This window comes from Sander lucioperca, chromosome 5, assembly GCF_008315115.2.
Source record: "Sander lucioperca isolate FBNREF2018 chromosome 5, SLUC_FBN_1.2, whole genome shotgun sequence".
Taxonomy (NCBI): Eukaryota; Metazoa; Chordata; class Actinopteri; order Perciformes; family Percidae; genus Sander; species Sander lucioperca.
The window spans coordinates 33,183,804-33,198,316 of NC_050177.1; the positions used below are offsets into that span (position 1 = coordinate 33,183,804).

General features: G+C 40.9%; 1 protein-coding gene across 2 annotated transcripts in view; it reads right to left on the reverse strand.

Moving 5' to 3' along the window:
• Positions 1–14,513, reverse strand: part of nova2 (NOVA alternative splicing regulator 2) — an 87,770-nt gene that overhangs the window by 54,796 nt on the left and 18,461 nt on the right. For both annotated transcript variants that reach the window (XM_036001633.1, XM_031284682.2), the window contains one exon: positions 12,398–12,541. In XM_036001633.1, the coding sequence (XP_035857526.1) occupies positions 12,398–12,541 (144 nt within the window). The remainder of the gene's footprint in view (positions 1–12,397; positions 12,542–14,513) is intronic.

Genomic DNA, 14,513 nt, shown 5'->3' on the forward strand with positions numbered 1-14,513 from the left:
TGAAAAGAGGAGCTGCAGCAATGTGTAGTACAACAAAAATATGGTGTTTTTTGAAAATTAAACCATGTAAACCTATTCTGGTACAACCTCTAAATACAATTAAGAATCTGAAAATGAGCATAATATGAGGACTTTAACACTTTTGCCATTTGAACATCTTTTTTCCATTCAAAACACAAGACAAAATAAGAGTTTACTTGCAAAACGTAATGTGCAAAGTAATTGTTCTTTTTTCTCAATTAATTGCGCAGCCCTAAATGCAGTTCAACACAACAACACCGCACATCAACACAAGCATACATAGGTACAGTATATACAGTATATTAAGCTTCCTGTTTATGGTTGACAGAGCTGTATGTCAGTGTGGTATTAACTCTGCTCGGGCGGAGAGGTCACATTCTGCATGAGTTCATGTCGAACAACATCAGTAACCCCGCCAGGGTTCAGGGTTCAGCTCCCAGCGGAGCCTTGGAACACAGAAACACACTCAGACAGGCACTTTAGAGGGAAGCAACAAGCTTCCGCCACTTTTAATTTGACCTTTTCAACTACAGAGCTCCTCCACTCCTCCACTCTATTTGTGGAAAACAGAATTCGTCATCTAAAAGTTTTCATTAAATATTTCTAAAATGTAGCGAACCTGCAGCAAGCAAAGACATGGCTGATTTGATTGTGTGAAGCTTTTCTCAACCAACAACAATTCTATTTAATTAAGTGGTATCATGTGTGCATACAATGAGAGTTAAATCCTCTCATATTTCATTGCTTTATCAAATGAAAGATCATATCGCAGAACTAAATTAGAAACTGACGATACAGCCTGTTCATTGCACCAGATAACATCAGCAACTGACTGCTTACTTTCCTTTGAGATGCAACTTTTAAGGGATATTTTCATGATCTTTTAATTGTATAAAAGCTGCAGTGGTCCTTTTCAACCATATCTCATTGTGGATCAAAATCAACAGTCCAACATCCTCTTAAAAAAAGCTGCTCCCGTACAAATCTAAATGACATTTCTGCCTCTTTATGAGGACGATGGGAGTGTTGTAGCTGCAGTCTGTCTCTCTCTGAGTGCTGTGATATGATGGTCTGTCCGTCAGCCTGCATGGCACTGACTGGTACTACTGAGGCATTACTCAGCCTGTCTGCCTGCTGGCTGTCACACATTTCAAACAAATATTTAAAGAAAATTAGTGTTTCATCACTATTTCTTCAGTTTCAGCTCATTTTCTTCTACTATACATTCAGCAATAATTGAGTTTTATAAGTCAGATAAAATGTGACATTTAAAAATGACACCTTGGGCTCAGGGGAATTTGTGACCAGCATTTCTCTGTATTTTGGGGCATTTTCTAAACCAAATTGATAATTGATTAATAAAAAAATCTAATATAAAAAAGCAATCAAGAGGTTGTATTTATTGATCTTTATTTATCTGGGACAGACCACTTAATAACATCAGTATGATGTAATTATGCCAGATTTCGCCACATTGGTCGTTTCGATCTGTACTACCTAGACCTATCAACCAACCTAGGTTGATAATGTAAGTTAAAAACAAGGGGGGAAAAACATCACTAACACTGATGAAAACACCATGCCAGGAATCCGATAAATCACTCTTCTGTCTTCAATATTGTTACGCAATAAGGTTATGACACAGACACAGTGAGGGGTTTACATTTTGGCTGACCTGTGATCAGCTGTGAGACGCTCCAGCGTAGGCTGCAGACACTTTACAGTAACTGGTGTTAGTAACTTTTCCGCAACCATTTGAGAAATTCAGATGGAACTAAAGTAGGAATTTCATTTAGTGGACATCATCTCGTTATAACTGATAAACAGCAGACAGTTGTAATGAATAAGTCGCTTACTGTAATGAAGAAGGGAAATGGCTAACAAACAGGAAATTAATTATAATTGAAATTGTGTGTGTGTGTGTGTGTGTGTGTGTGTGTGTGTGTGTGTGTGTGTGTGTGTGTGTGTGAGTGTGTGTGATATGTAATATTGCAGTTTTCCATCTCTCAGTCTGAGAGCTTAGAGCTGCATAAGAGGCTTAGAGTGCTGAAATCAGTAATGTTGATAAAGTGTGTGTGTGTGTGTGTGTGTGTGTGTGTGTGTGTGTGTGTGTGTGTGTGTGTGTGTGTGTGCATGTGCAGATGGGATATTAAATGCTGAAAACTGCAATCATGGCGTGGGATTAAAAACAAAGCTCTAAAATGGTGGAACTGTGTGACAGAGGACAGACAGAGGAGACAGAGGTCAGGCTGTAGAGAAAAGAAGAAGAGAAGAAGAAAGTGAGCAAAAAGACCTAAAGAATTGGATGGAGGGAGAAAGTAATCGAGGTAGAGATTGAGACACTCAACAAAAGTTTGCGGACAACCACAACAAAAGTGTAATATTTGAATTTTCACATACTTTGGGCTAGAGCTGGCCAATATGGAGATAATCAAATATTACAATATTTTTGACCGAATACATCGATGTCGATATTGCGGCGATATTGTAGAGTTGACTATTGCTGCGTTCACAAAATATTCACATAGTGAGATTTTTGATAAACAATTATCAGTAATTCGGATATAATGACTAAGTAGGTAAAGGCAAATAAAAGAACTAGCAGCCACACTTACCGCTAGTAAGTCTGGTAAGTACATCACGTTACTGTAATGCAGCCTTTAAAACACTTGTGTCATATTACGATATCCAACATTTAAGACGATATCAAGTCTCATATATCGATATCGATATAGTATCAATAATTTGCCCAGCTCTACTTTGGGCCACATAGTAAAGTACTCTGTGACTGACTACTAATTAATTTATTTCCATGACGTTCCACTTCCGGGATTGTTCAGGTGCCGCTGGAAATTCCGCCGGATGTCTTTTATTTCCGCCAGATGTGCGTTACCTTCCACTTTCTTTGTACTGGCATTCTAACCTCTGGTGGATGTATAAGGACTATGGTTAACTGCTCCTCAGATCTCTGCAGGGTAAATCCAAACAGCTAGCTAGACTATCTGTCCAATCGGAGTTTTCTGTTGCCCGACTAAAACAACTTTTGAACGTACACATGTTCCATCCAAACAAGTTCCTTCCTGAGGCTATTTTGCAGAGGCACCGTGGCTCCATCCGGCGCTTAGCACCGCCCATGACGATTGTGATTGGTTTAAAGAAATGCCGATAAACCAGAGCACGTTTTTCTCCCGTCCCGGAGTGCTGTGTGGTCTAGCCAGACCCTCCTCCTCCGCGCTGTGGAGGAAGGTCTGGCAATGCAAGACTAACTACTAATCAATGATCTATTATTTTGCAGTGTTTTCTCAGCTGCTAATGAGAAACTAATCGCCTCCATCTTCTCTTCATCATCTCATTAACAATCAGATCCAGTTTACATCGGGCTCATTGAAGTGGGTTGTATGTGGTGGTGAAGTCACCGCTGCAGGGCTGTGTACTGCTCTGAGAAGGCTCCACAGGCACAAATAGATACTGATATTATTGTCCACACACAGACAACAGGCCCGTAGAGAGAAAAGGATACATTCCTCTCAAGTGTTTAGACTGTACTAATAATGACGTTTGTCTCTTTGTTTCAAATCACAGTGGATTTGTATTCTTTTTGTTGCATATGTGTATTTGGTTTAATTAAGGTTCACACAGCAGAGTAAGAAGTGAAATTCATGAAGTCTCGTGATTTCACATTAGACAATTTTACCGGATTTTTTTCAGGAACTTGTCATCCTATGAGGTCAGAGGATTTGTTCCAGTTTATCTTAGCTCAGCATGAAGTTTACTTTTAAGGCTTAAGGCTTATCAGTTTGAATGTTTATGGATTTCAATGAAAAAATATTTCCCCAGTGTTACCAGTGGGAAGTTGTCTTTGATCATGCTGTAATGAAATTGCATTTGACCAGACGCATGTAATCAGGTCATGCCACGACACCAGTAAGAACTTTGTTTTAAAAAAAATTACATTTTCAACTGGATGTATTTTTTAATCAGATTTTCCTGAATTATGTAATATTAAAAAAAAATACTGATACATTTCCAAATCTGATTTATTTTTTCAAACCTAAATAAACCATAATTATATTAAACTACTCTCCAAGCATGAGGAACTGAATGAAACTTTTTGCTGCTTCATGGTTCTTTTAATTGGTCCAGAAATGTTCTCATTTTTAACCAAGTAATGGCACTTTCTGTTGAAGAGGACTCAAACTTTAGGCTTTCTCAAGTGTCCCAGTGAAATTAAATGCCGCCTGAGTTCTCACTCGAACAGACAAACTAAACTAAAGGACTGAGCAGTGCAGAAGTCATGATTGGTATGAAGGAATCCTTTTTTCAATTACATGGTACCTGCTCGACTCACCTCGACTCTACTCGCCTTTTTTGTTTTTCCATTATGAAAAAAAGTCCCCGGTACCTGCCAACAGGTACTTTTTTTAGTATCACCTCCGTCGAGGTTCCAAGTGAGCTGAGGCGATACCAAAAGGTGACGTGAGACCCTGCAGACTACTGATTGGTCGGAGAGAATCGTCACTAATCACTGCGTCATCACTGCTAGACGGGGGTCTTCCTTCTACTTCTCTCCTTAGTAGCGCAAATGCAGCGTAGCGCAAATGCAGCGTAGCGCAACGTTGTAGCCTACTCTGGCAGCTGGCTCAAATGAATAGCCTACATATGGTCATCGAACTATAACAACCTTATCCACATTGTCGAAATCATTTAAATATTGAGCCATTACATTGAAAATCTTTTAGATAACAGGAGCCTATAATTTCTGTAGCTTACTCTGTAACAACAGACTGCCTGAACGCCTTTTTCTCGTCTCTCTCCACACCGCTGTCTTCAGACTTTTGCGTTTTTACCCTTTAGACGGTAACGCGACGGTGGAGCGTTTTTAAGATTTCTACTCTGGAGGGTGGTTTCACTTTTTTGCGTTTTTAAGCCCCAAAAACGCCATCGCCGTATAAACCAAAGGCACATCTGATAAAATATTTTTTCGTTTTCACCCGCGAGTGTCATCGTGTAAACAGGGCCAAAATGTGTCTTCTGGCTGTGGCAACAGCCAAATGCCGAGAATCAAAAAGAACACACCTTCGACATTCTGTGTGTGTGTCGCGTTAGGTCAGGGCAGTTTCCTGCGGCGTCGCTATGACGACCAGCCCCGCTCGCCTCACACATGAGGCAGTACTAAATCTGCAATGGAAAAAGGAGGACGGAGCACCACGATCGAGTTGAGCCGATTAGAGCTGGTACTGGCAGTGGGTAAGCGCCATAATAAACTCTGGTCACCACTCACACTACTGTATTATCTCAGCGTCTGTCTGCTGTAACACTCAGTGAGCTCTGAAACTGACCGGTAGCCATAAAACTGCAACAGGACAGAAGAAGAAGGAACTTTGACGCCATCGATACTAATTCATTTCCAGCTTTTAGTTTGTGTTCATGGCTTTGCCTCCGTGTCCGACCAGAGGTCAATATCTCAGCAGTGAGGAGAAGAAGAGGGAGCAAAGCGGGTCGATTCTAATTATAAAACAGGTGTCGTGAATTAATATTTTAGCAGCTGACACAAACTGATGAACCAACCGATGCAGCTGTAGCACAAGAGTTTGAGATTCTCTTTCAGTCATTTTATTTGGTTGCTGTTTACCTGCAAGACTAGCAGTAAGTGATGCTGCTCAAAGCTCTGCCCCCCCCAGATCCACGGACAGATAACTATTGGCCGCCGGCACATTCACATGGGTAAATGCTAGATCAGATCTGCTAGACGTGTCGAAGTAGTTAGGCATGAGGAGTGGGGATTGGTTACAGTTAGGGTAAGAATAACAGGGTAAGCCAATCAGAGGCAGAATAAGGCAAAAATAAGGCGGGCCACAAGGCACGTCCTTTGACGTCTAGTGGATCTGATCTAGCATCTAACATTCAGATGCATTTTACAAGTAATTAATGCTGTTACAGTTAATTAGCAGATGAGTCACCCGAGACACTGAAACCTGTTAAAGGAATAGTTCAACATTTTGAGAAACACATCCTGAATCCAGCTCCGTAATTAACGCACCAACATGAGACTGACCTCACAAAGAAGGCAAATAAGAGTGTTTCCCAAAATGTTGGATAATTCTTTTGTCTTCAGAAATGAGAATATATGTTTTGGTGGCAGCATTATTCTCTCTCAAACCCACGGTCATTTTATGTTCTCTTATGCTCTAATGGAAAGGGCTTTTTATTTGTTTTTGTTTTTTCACTGTTTCTTGCTGAATGCAGTTTTGCAGATGCAGCATTGTCATGAAATTTTGTTATGTCCTTTTGTATCCAGAGAGGGAGAGAGAGAGAGAGAGAAGAAAGAGAGAGGAACAGAGAGAGAGAAGAGAGAGAGAGAGAGAGAGAGAGAGAGAGAGAGAGAGAGAGAGAAGAAAGAGAGAGGAACAGAGAGGGAAGAGAGAGAGCGAGAGAGAGAGAGAGAGGAACAGAGAGAGAGAGAGGAACAGAGAGAGAGAGAAGAGAGAGAGAGAGAGAGAGAGAGAGAGAGAGAGAGAGAGAGAGAGGGATAGAGAGAAACAAATAGAAAGAGAGAGCGAAACAGAGAGAAGCTATATTTGGAAGCGGCACTGCCTAGTACTATATGGGTATGTATTAAATCTGTTGTGCCATAATAGTGAATGGTGGGTACGCAGCTCTGTGTGTGTGTGTGTGTGTGTGTGTGTGTGTGTGTGTGTGTGCGTGTGTGCGTCTGTGTGAGCGTGTGCGCGTGAGAATGAATGGTGGCCTGTCTCGTCCCCCCTGTACTGCTGCTCGATGCTACTGTAATTGGTCGTCGACTTAAGTGCTGCTGCTGCATTATTCTCCAGATAGATAGGACGGAGGGAGAGATGGAGGGAAGGGAGGGAGGGGTGGAGAGGAAGCAAAGGGAGGGAGGAGGTGAAGGAATAGCAACACGGGGAGAGGGAGGCAGAAATGATTGATGGGTGAGATGGAGCTGGATCGAAGGACGCATGAACAAAAAGGGATGTAAGAGGGAGAGGAGACAGAGGAAAAGAGTTTTGAAGGGAGAACAGTGTTATATATGAGTGTAGGAATGTAGGCTAAGAAAGGAGATCAGGGTAAGACAAGTTCATGTGAGTTTCACACATTTTCAGCATTAGTTTTTCCATCCGGATCCTGTAGTTTGTAGCATCTGTTCAGTCTATAAATATGAATAATTTAAACTAAAATTAATACATGTGGGAATCAATATGTCTCCATGTGCTTACTATTCATTTAACCCCCCGCATCTGATGGAAATGCTCCTTTTAACCTCACAGTTGTTTACGTCCTGTTACCTTGATTTTTTCATTGTCTCCGCTGCTCATTGGATTTTCTATTTTTAGCCTCACGTTGTTTTTTTCTTTGTCGTTTCGCCATGTAGCGTTCTCGCTTGTCACATTAGCTCTACTGCTGCAGCAACTAAATTTCCCTCTGGGGACAATTATGGCGTTCATTTGAAAAATGTTATGATATATATATATATATTTATATATATATACACACATTACTGTAAAAATCCAAATGATTGGATTTTGTTTTTTATCTTAACTTCATCTTTTTCAACAGTTCTAATCTGCAGAATCCAGCTTGAGATTCCGCCAATTTGCTGTGCTTAGAACGCTTCCAAACACTGTTTGCGTTTTGTAAAAAAGAATCTGTGTCTGAGTCGGAGGTGCTTTACTTTAGGTTAAAAATATGATCTCATTTTGGAAAGTAACTCGCATGTCTTGGCGCCTGTGTTGAAATATTACATTTTCTTGTTACTGGATCACATCTTGTTTTGGCTCGATGCAACTTTTTGCTCTGTTGGACTTTGGCAAAATTCTCAACATCGCTTTAACTGGGTTATTATTATTCCTATAAAGTCTCCAGACAAGCACCAGATTGCATCAACCAAACCTATGAACAGCTTTTATTGTGAAAAGAGGAAGGTGGAACCTGCAAGGACAAATCTACACTTTTTCTTAGGTTATTTAATATTTACAGGGACATTATGATGAAATTCCCAAAAATTCAATGACCTCTGCCAGGTTTTCCATGACAGCTGGGATGGGTGTGTGTGTGTGTGCATGTGGGGAAGTAGAAGGGGAGGAGGGGGGAGGAAAGAAGGGCGACTAATGTCTTCCGAGGAGCGAGAGGAGAGGAATGAGACGCTTTGGCCAAGACACAGCAGTGACTCTCTACTCTCATTAGACTGGCCCTGTTATTCCCAACACACACACACACACACACACACACACACACACACACACACACACACACACACACACAAACACACACACAGACAGGCCCTTACAGCAGGTGGGCCTTTTGATTTGTCACCCAGGAAGAACCGTGTCTCATTTGCATACAGATGCCCCCTTCAGCGCTGAGGAAGGGTGCACACACAAAAACACACACGCACACACACACACACACACACACACACACACACAGCTTCTTCAGTCCTCCCCTCTAGGCTGAGGCCCATACAACCCTCTCTTTCTTCCTTTTTTCTTTCTTTCTTTCACTTGTCTCCCTTCCTCCCCTTTTTCTCTTCAGCTCTTCTCGGCTTTGCAGACATTTTGGCCAACAAACCCCAGGAGATTTAAAACCATGTGTGTGTGTGTGTGTGTGTGTGTGTGTGTGTGTGTGTGTGTGTGTGTGTGTGTGTGTGTGTGTGTGTGTGTGTGTGTGTGTGTGTGTGTGTGTGTGTGAGAGAGTATATTTTTGTAGATTACAGTAATGCACTTCCTCTGTAGAGACATTTTATTGATTTATATGCTCATGAAAATGCAAGTTGTATACTGTATATGTTTGCATCTCTGTCAGTAAATTTATCATTTTGTTCATTTACATGTGTTTGTATGAATGTGTGTGTGTGTGTGTGTGTGTGTGTGTGTGTGTGTGTGTGTGTGTGTGTGTGTGTGGAGGCTCTTGCACCTTGCATCTGTTCTAGCTGGCAGAGCTTTCAGGAGTCTTGTGTGTCGGTGTCAAACAACGGCGGCTTGTTTGCAGACCCCAACACTGAACTGATACACACATTCACACATTTTTAAACACACACACACACACACTAAGACGAGAAGAATGAGCTGAATTTCAAACCAAATAAATACTTTGAGATCATGGTGGAGTTTAAAGTAGAGGAAGTAAAAAAGAGCGTAAATGAGGCTGGGCTGAACAGAGGACAGGATGATGCAAAATGAAGCTTTACAGGAAAATTATTCACAAAGTTGAATGATTGTTTTTTCAAAAATGCATCATACTGGAATTCATGTTTCAGACAGCAAACTACTCAGTATGGTTCATTTAATTCAAAGTAAAAACAAGGAACCAGAACTAAATTAAATAAACTTGGCCTGCATTTTCTTTGTTGTTGAAGCAAAGAAATGACATTTCAATTTGTGCAAGCTTAAAGTGAAGCTTACAATTTGTATTGCAATTTATAATTTTTTCATCAGGATTGTCTCTAGAGAGTTATGGCCAAGGCTGCAGCACAATTATGTTACACAAACCAACACATTTTTGGCTGGTGGGAAACAGCTAATTGTAAAAACACTAGGGCTGCAACTAACGATTATTTTCATAGTCGATTAATCTGTCGATTATTTTCTCGATTAATCGATTAGTTGTTCGATCTATAAAAATGTCAAAACATGGTGAAAAATGTGGATCAGTGTTTCCCAAAGCCTAAGATGACGTCCTCAAATGTCTTGTTTTGTCCAAAACTCAAAGATATTCAGTTTACTGTCACAAAGGAGGGAAGAAACTAGAAGATATTCACATTTAACAAGCTGGAATCAGAGAAATCTTATTTTTTTTAATAAAAAAATGACTCAAACGATTAATCAATTATCAAAATAATTGGCGATTAATTTAATAGTTGACAACTAATCGATTAATCATCGTTGCACCTCTAAAAAACACTTACTTTATCGTCTCATTAAACGATTTATTCAGCAGCACTGCATGTCCCTTTGCACACAGAAACCAAAATGAATTTGCGACATGAATCCCAGGCCGAAGCTCTGAAAAACTTATTTAAGAGCAGCACACTGTGTGTCCGACAAGTCTCTAGCAGAGCTGGAGAAACCGCTCGCTGTGATTGGCCTGAGGGCAGCGATAGACTCCGCAGGCGCTACGACAACACTGGGAGTTTAAGTGGAGGTGGGATTGTTTACGTACCACTGCTAACGCCTTGTTTCAGAATGAGCATGTGACTGTAATTTTACCTCCGGAGGTTCTTTTACTTCATACAAGAACCCTGGAGGTTGCAAATATTATTTCGGAGAGAAAAGTATGCATCGTAGCAATAGATTTTGGGTCATATAAATATGTTTCACCACACTGAATCATTCTGCCACGTGCCACTGGGTACACACAGCTGAACTGGATGCCTATGATGGCAATAAAATCTTGAGAAAACGATTGTTTTTCCACGTGGTTTGAGGTTATACAAAGTTGAGGCAGAGAAGGAGTCAACGTGCATGTTATATTTCACCTTTCTCAGTTGTGGCAAAGCAGGTTGTCTGGATTATTTTGTGTCTTTACAAGTTCAGGTGTGGGGAAACAAAACTTGCAAACCTGCAAAACCTTTACTCTCAATGTATTTCATTTATTACACAACAACATCCACTCCTGCCAAGTAAAGCATGAATCATGTTTTTATGGTTTTGTTTAGGCAATTATAAGCACTTAGTTAAGGTCAGGAAAGGATTGTGGTCGTGGTAAAGAATTGAAAAAGTCAAAGCTGACTTGAAGCCTGAAATGGGACATGTTGGCTTTTTCAGTGTTGAACCACACCACCATCTTTCCTAACCCTAATCTATCCCAACTACGTCTGTGGTTTATATGCATGTCCCAAGGATGATTGCAAAACAAATTATAGCAAGGGAAAATGAAACGTTTTCTTTAAAACATATTTAGCAAAGTATAGAAATGTATTGTATAGCACACAGTTCCACTTTCACGTGTTTAGTTAGAAACAACATGCATGGTGCGATCCATTTCGTCTCTTCCACAGCACAAACAAACAGCCCAAACCTTCGACTCACAGCGAGTAGGATGACACACACCCAAATCACAGCCTCCCCTCCTCACTTCTCCAGTCACATGTCGAATCAGGGCCGAATTAAGAGTTTAGACAAATACAATTTCACCTCTGATCCTGTAATCCTGATCTGTTGGACTGTGCATGTGTGTGTGTGTGTGTGTGTGTGTGTGTGTGTGTGTGTGTGTGTGTGTGTGTGTGTGTGTGTGTGTGTGTGTGTTTGCGTGCGTGTGTGTGTGTGCTGGTGGGGGGTGCAACATGAGCCCAGTCAGCACAGTCCTCTGTCCCTGAGGACTCACAACGTCTGTCAAACACAAACTTAGGGCCACACAAACACACACACACACACACACACACCGGGACAATTTAGCCTTTACTGTATAATCCATAAATCTATCCCACAGCGTTTGGAATGAGGCTCTTTTCTGTCAATGTCAGTGCATACAGAGGCCAGCAGTTCTGATCTGAAGGAAACTCACTGAGAACCCACTCAGCAGTAAAACTCAGACAACTTGTTACTGTGTGTTTGTGTGTGTGTGTGTGTGTGTGTGTGTGTGTGTGTGTGTGTGTGTGTGTGTGTGTGTGTGTGTGTGTGTGTGTGTGTGTGTGTGTGTGTTTTACATTTACATTAAGAAAATCTGATGGATGAAGACTGAGATAATGAAATGTCTCCTTAATGGGTCAAAACACTTTGCATTGTTCCATCGATCCATCCCAACACACTCTCTCAATCCTTCACTTCCTTTCAGAGGATAGATGGATAAATGAACAGAGAGATGTTCTAGATAAATATCCATCCATCCATCCATCCATTTTACTGTTTCTCATCCACCCACCAATGACCCAATTCATCCATCTGTCACTGTTCAACTCTACCTTATGACACTTTAACACTGTTAAAAAAGGAACTGTTGATGCATCAGCCATTTCTTTAGCCGGTATTTTGATATTTGATATATTTGTGTGTGTAACTGGCCAAATGGACACAAAATGACAAAATGTTGAGGAAAACTAGGTGCACAAAAATATTACTGCATTCAAAGTATTCCATTTTTATACATACAATAAAAATGGAATACTTTGAATGCAGTAATATTTTTATTTATATATATATATATATATATATATATATATATATATATATATATATGATTACTCTAAATTATGTTCTATGAAGAATGTGTCATCATTTATTTTTAAGAATGCCTAAAGAAAATGAACACTTAAAATATTCTGAAAAGAGTACATTAACAGTGTAAAAGTGCATAAGGATGAATTTTTATTTGCCAGCCATCATTTATTCATCCATCCAAAGCAGCAGTGGTGGCGGTGTCTTACCGGGATAGAAGTCTTTGGATTTGGACAGTTTGATGGTGGCTCCGGTCTCTTTCTGCAGCTGGACGATGGTCTGACCTCCCTTACCGATGATAGAACCCGCCGCATAGCTGGGAATCAAAACCTTCAGGAAGTACTCGCCTTCCTCTGTAGCAGAAAACAGGAAACAGGAAGTCAGAGACAGCTACTGCAGTTCATTTTGTTTTTACTTCAAATGAAGCTGAAAAAGAATACAAACAGCTACAGTATGCATTATTAGTCTGTTTGAACCTTTGCCCTCATGCCTGCCGTTTGTTTCTATAGTTTTCTTGCATTTATGACAATTTTCAGCAATTTTACAAATTGTGTTAAAGTAAAAGCAAAATGCAGGAAAAAGATCATTTCTAATCCAATGCAAGGATCATCTTGTTTGAACGAGTGGAAACTGAAGTGGAAGCAAAGTTTTTGTCAGTAATCAGAGTCTCACAGAACAGATGCAAGCTTGTGCCGCATCACTACACCAAAGCAGAATCATTTGTCCCCCCCCCCCCCGTTCCCTCTCAACCGACCATCCAAAGCTTCCTCAAGCCGCATAAATCCATCCAATCACATCAAACGATGACTGATAGCCATATCAACTAATTATTTCCATAATCTGATGATTCCGTTATCTAACCCCCTTTCTCTGCACGTCCATTTGTTGCGCACCTCTAAACCTCTAAACACTCTCTCCAGATCGGTCTGATCTAATTTCAGCATCGGGGCCCGAGGAATCTGGTCCTCGTCACCGCTTTGGCACGAGGGCAGGGAGCTGAGAAATATGCTGCTCGTCACTTTTGTTATTAAAGTTAATCAGATTCAACCGGCGCTTGTGTATGAGACGCATCGCGAATGCATAACACCATATGCCCGCCACGGCACGCACACACATGGATAAGTCCACATAAACAAACGCAGAGCAGACGAGCACAGATACAGATGTTTGTATCCTGCTAACATAGAGCTGCACCTGCACTGAGGAGTGCAGTGTAAATTCTGGATCTGAAAGGAAGATGTTGTCTGTTTCATGTGGCTTTGTGCTGACTGTTTTCAGCAATGAGCTCAGCTAATTGCCCTGATGGGATAAAGATGTCTTTAAATGTCTTCACAAGCTGAAGCTTCAGACAGATCTTTATGGAAAATATGCATTTGTTTAATCAGCCAGGAAGAGGAGGTGGCCTTGCAACAGAAGACACCATCAGGCATCAGACACCATTCTTCCTTCAAAAAAGTGCCAGAATTTTACCCCACTTTGGCCAAATAAAATTGGCCAAAGCTCATATCTTCGTCTATTTCTTCCTCTCCGAGAAATATCTAACATGTACTATAGGTCACTTTCACACCCATTCAAACTGACTTATTAAAAACAATCTAAGAGGTATCAAGCATCAAGCCAGTTTGGGCAAATGTCATTCTGCATCATCAGCACCTCAGGGAGCCACAAAAGGGAAATCCCAAACAGGTGACTGACAGCTTGCTGCAGTTAACTGCATCCTGAGTTTAGTTATTGATACATGTTGTGATGACCATTAAGGGCTCTCAAAGAAATGATTGATTGTGAGCATCATTAGTCAAGACAGCAACTGGACCTCATTCTGTACGAACTATCCAGGTTAGTAAACGTGACTGGTTATTTGCCGTTTACTGAAGTAAAATAATGTAGATAAATCTTGGAGCTTTAAAAAAAAAAAAAAAAAAAAATCCAGTGGCTCCCTGCAGTATTTGTGAATTGAAAACACCCTCAATCCCGGGTATGTCCACTGACTTAACAAGGTTTGACGTTTTCAAGTTAATGTTTGTCATTTTTGTAATTTGCCAGACTCTCAATAGAAGGGGGCACAAACAGCTTCGGGGCTTTTGTGCAGTTGTTCAGTTTTTGTGAAATTTTACGCACTGGAGCCGAAAGGGCAATAAACCAAAAGGTCAAAGCACATTTGAATCATCTTGGGGTCATTGAGAGCGGGGACACTTCCAGTGGCTTCACTCAGCGACACGGTGACCTGAAGCAAGACTGGGGCTGAACCTGCAACCTTTTGGTTGTAGCCTGCTGCTTCTTTGACAATGCAATGAGAGAGAGAGAGAGAGAGAGAGAGAGAGAGAG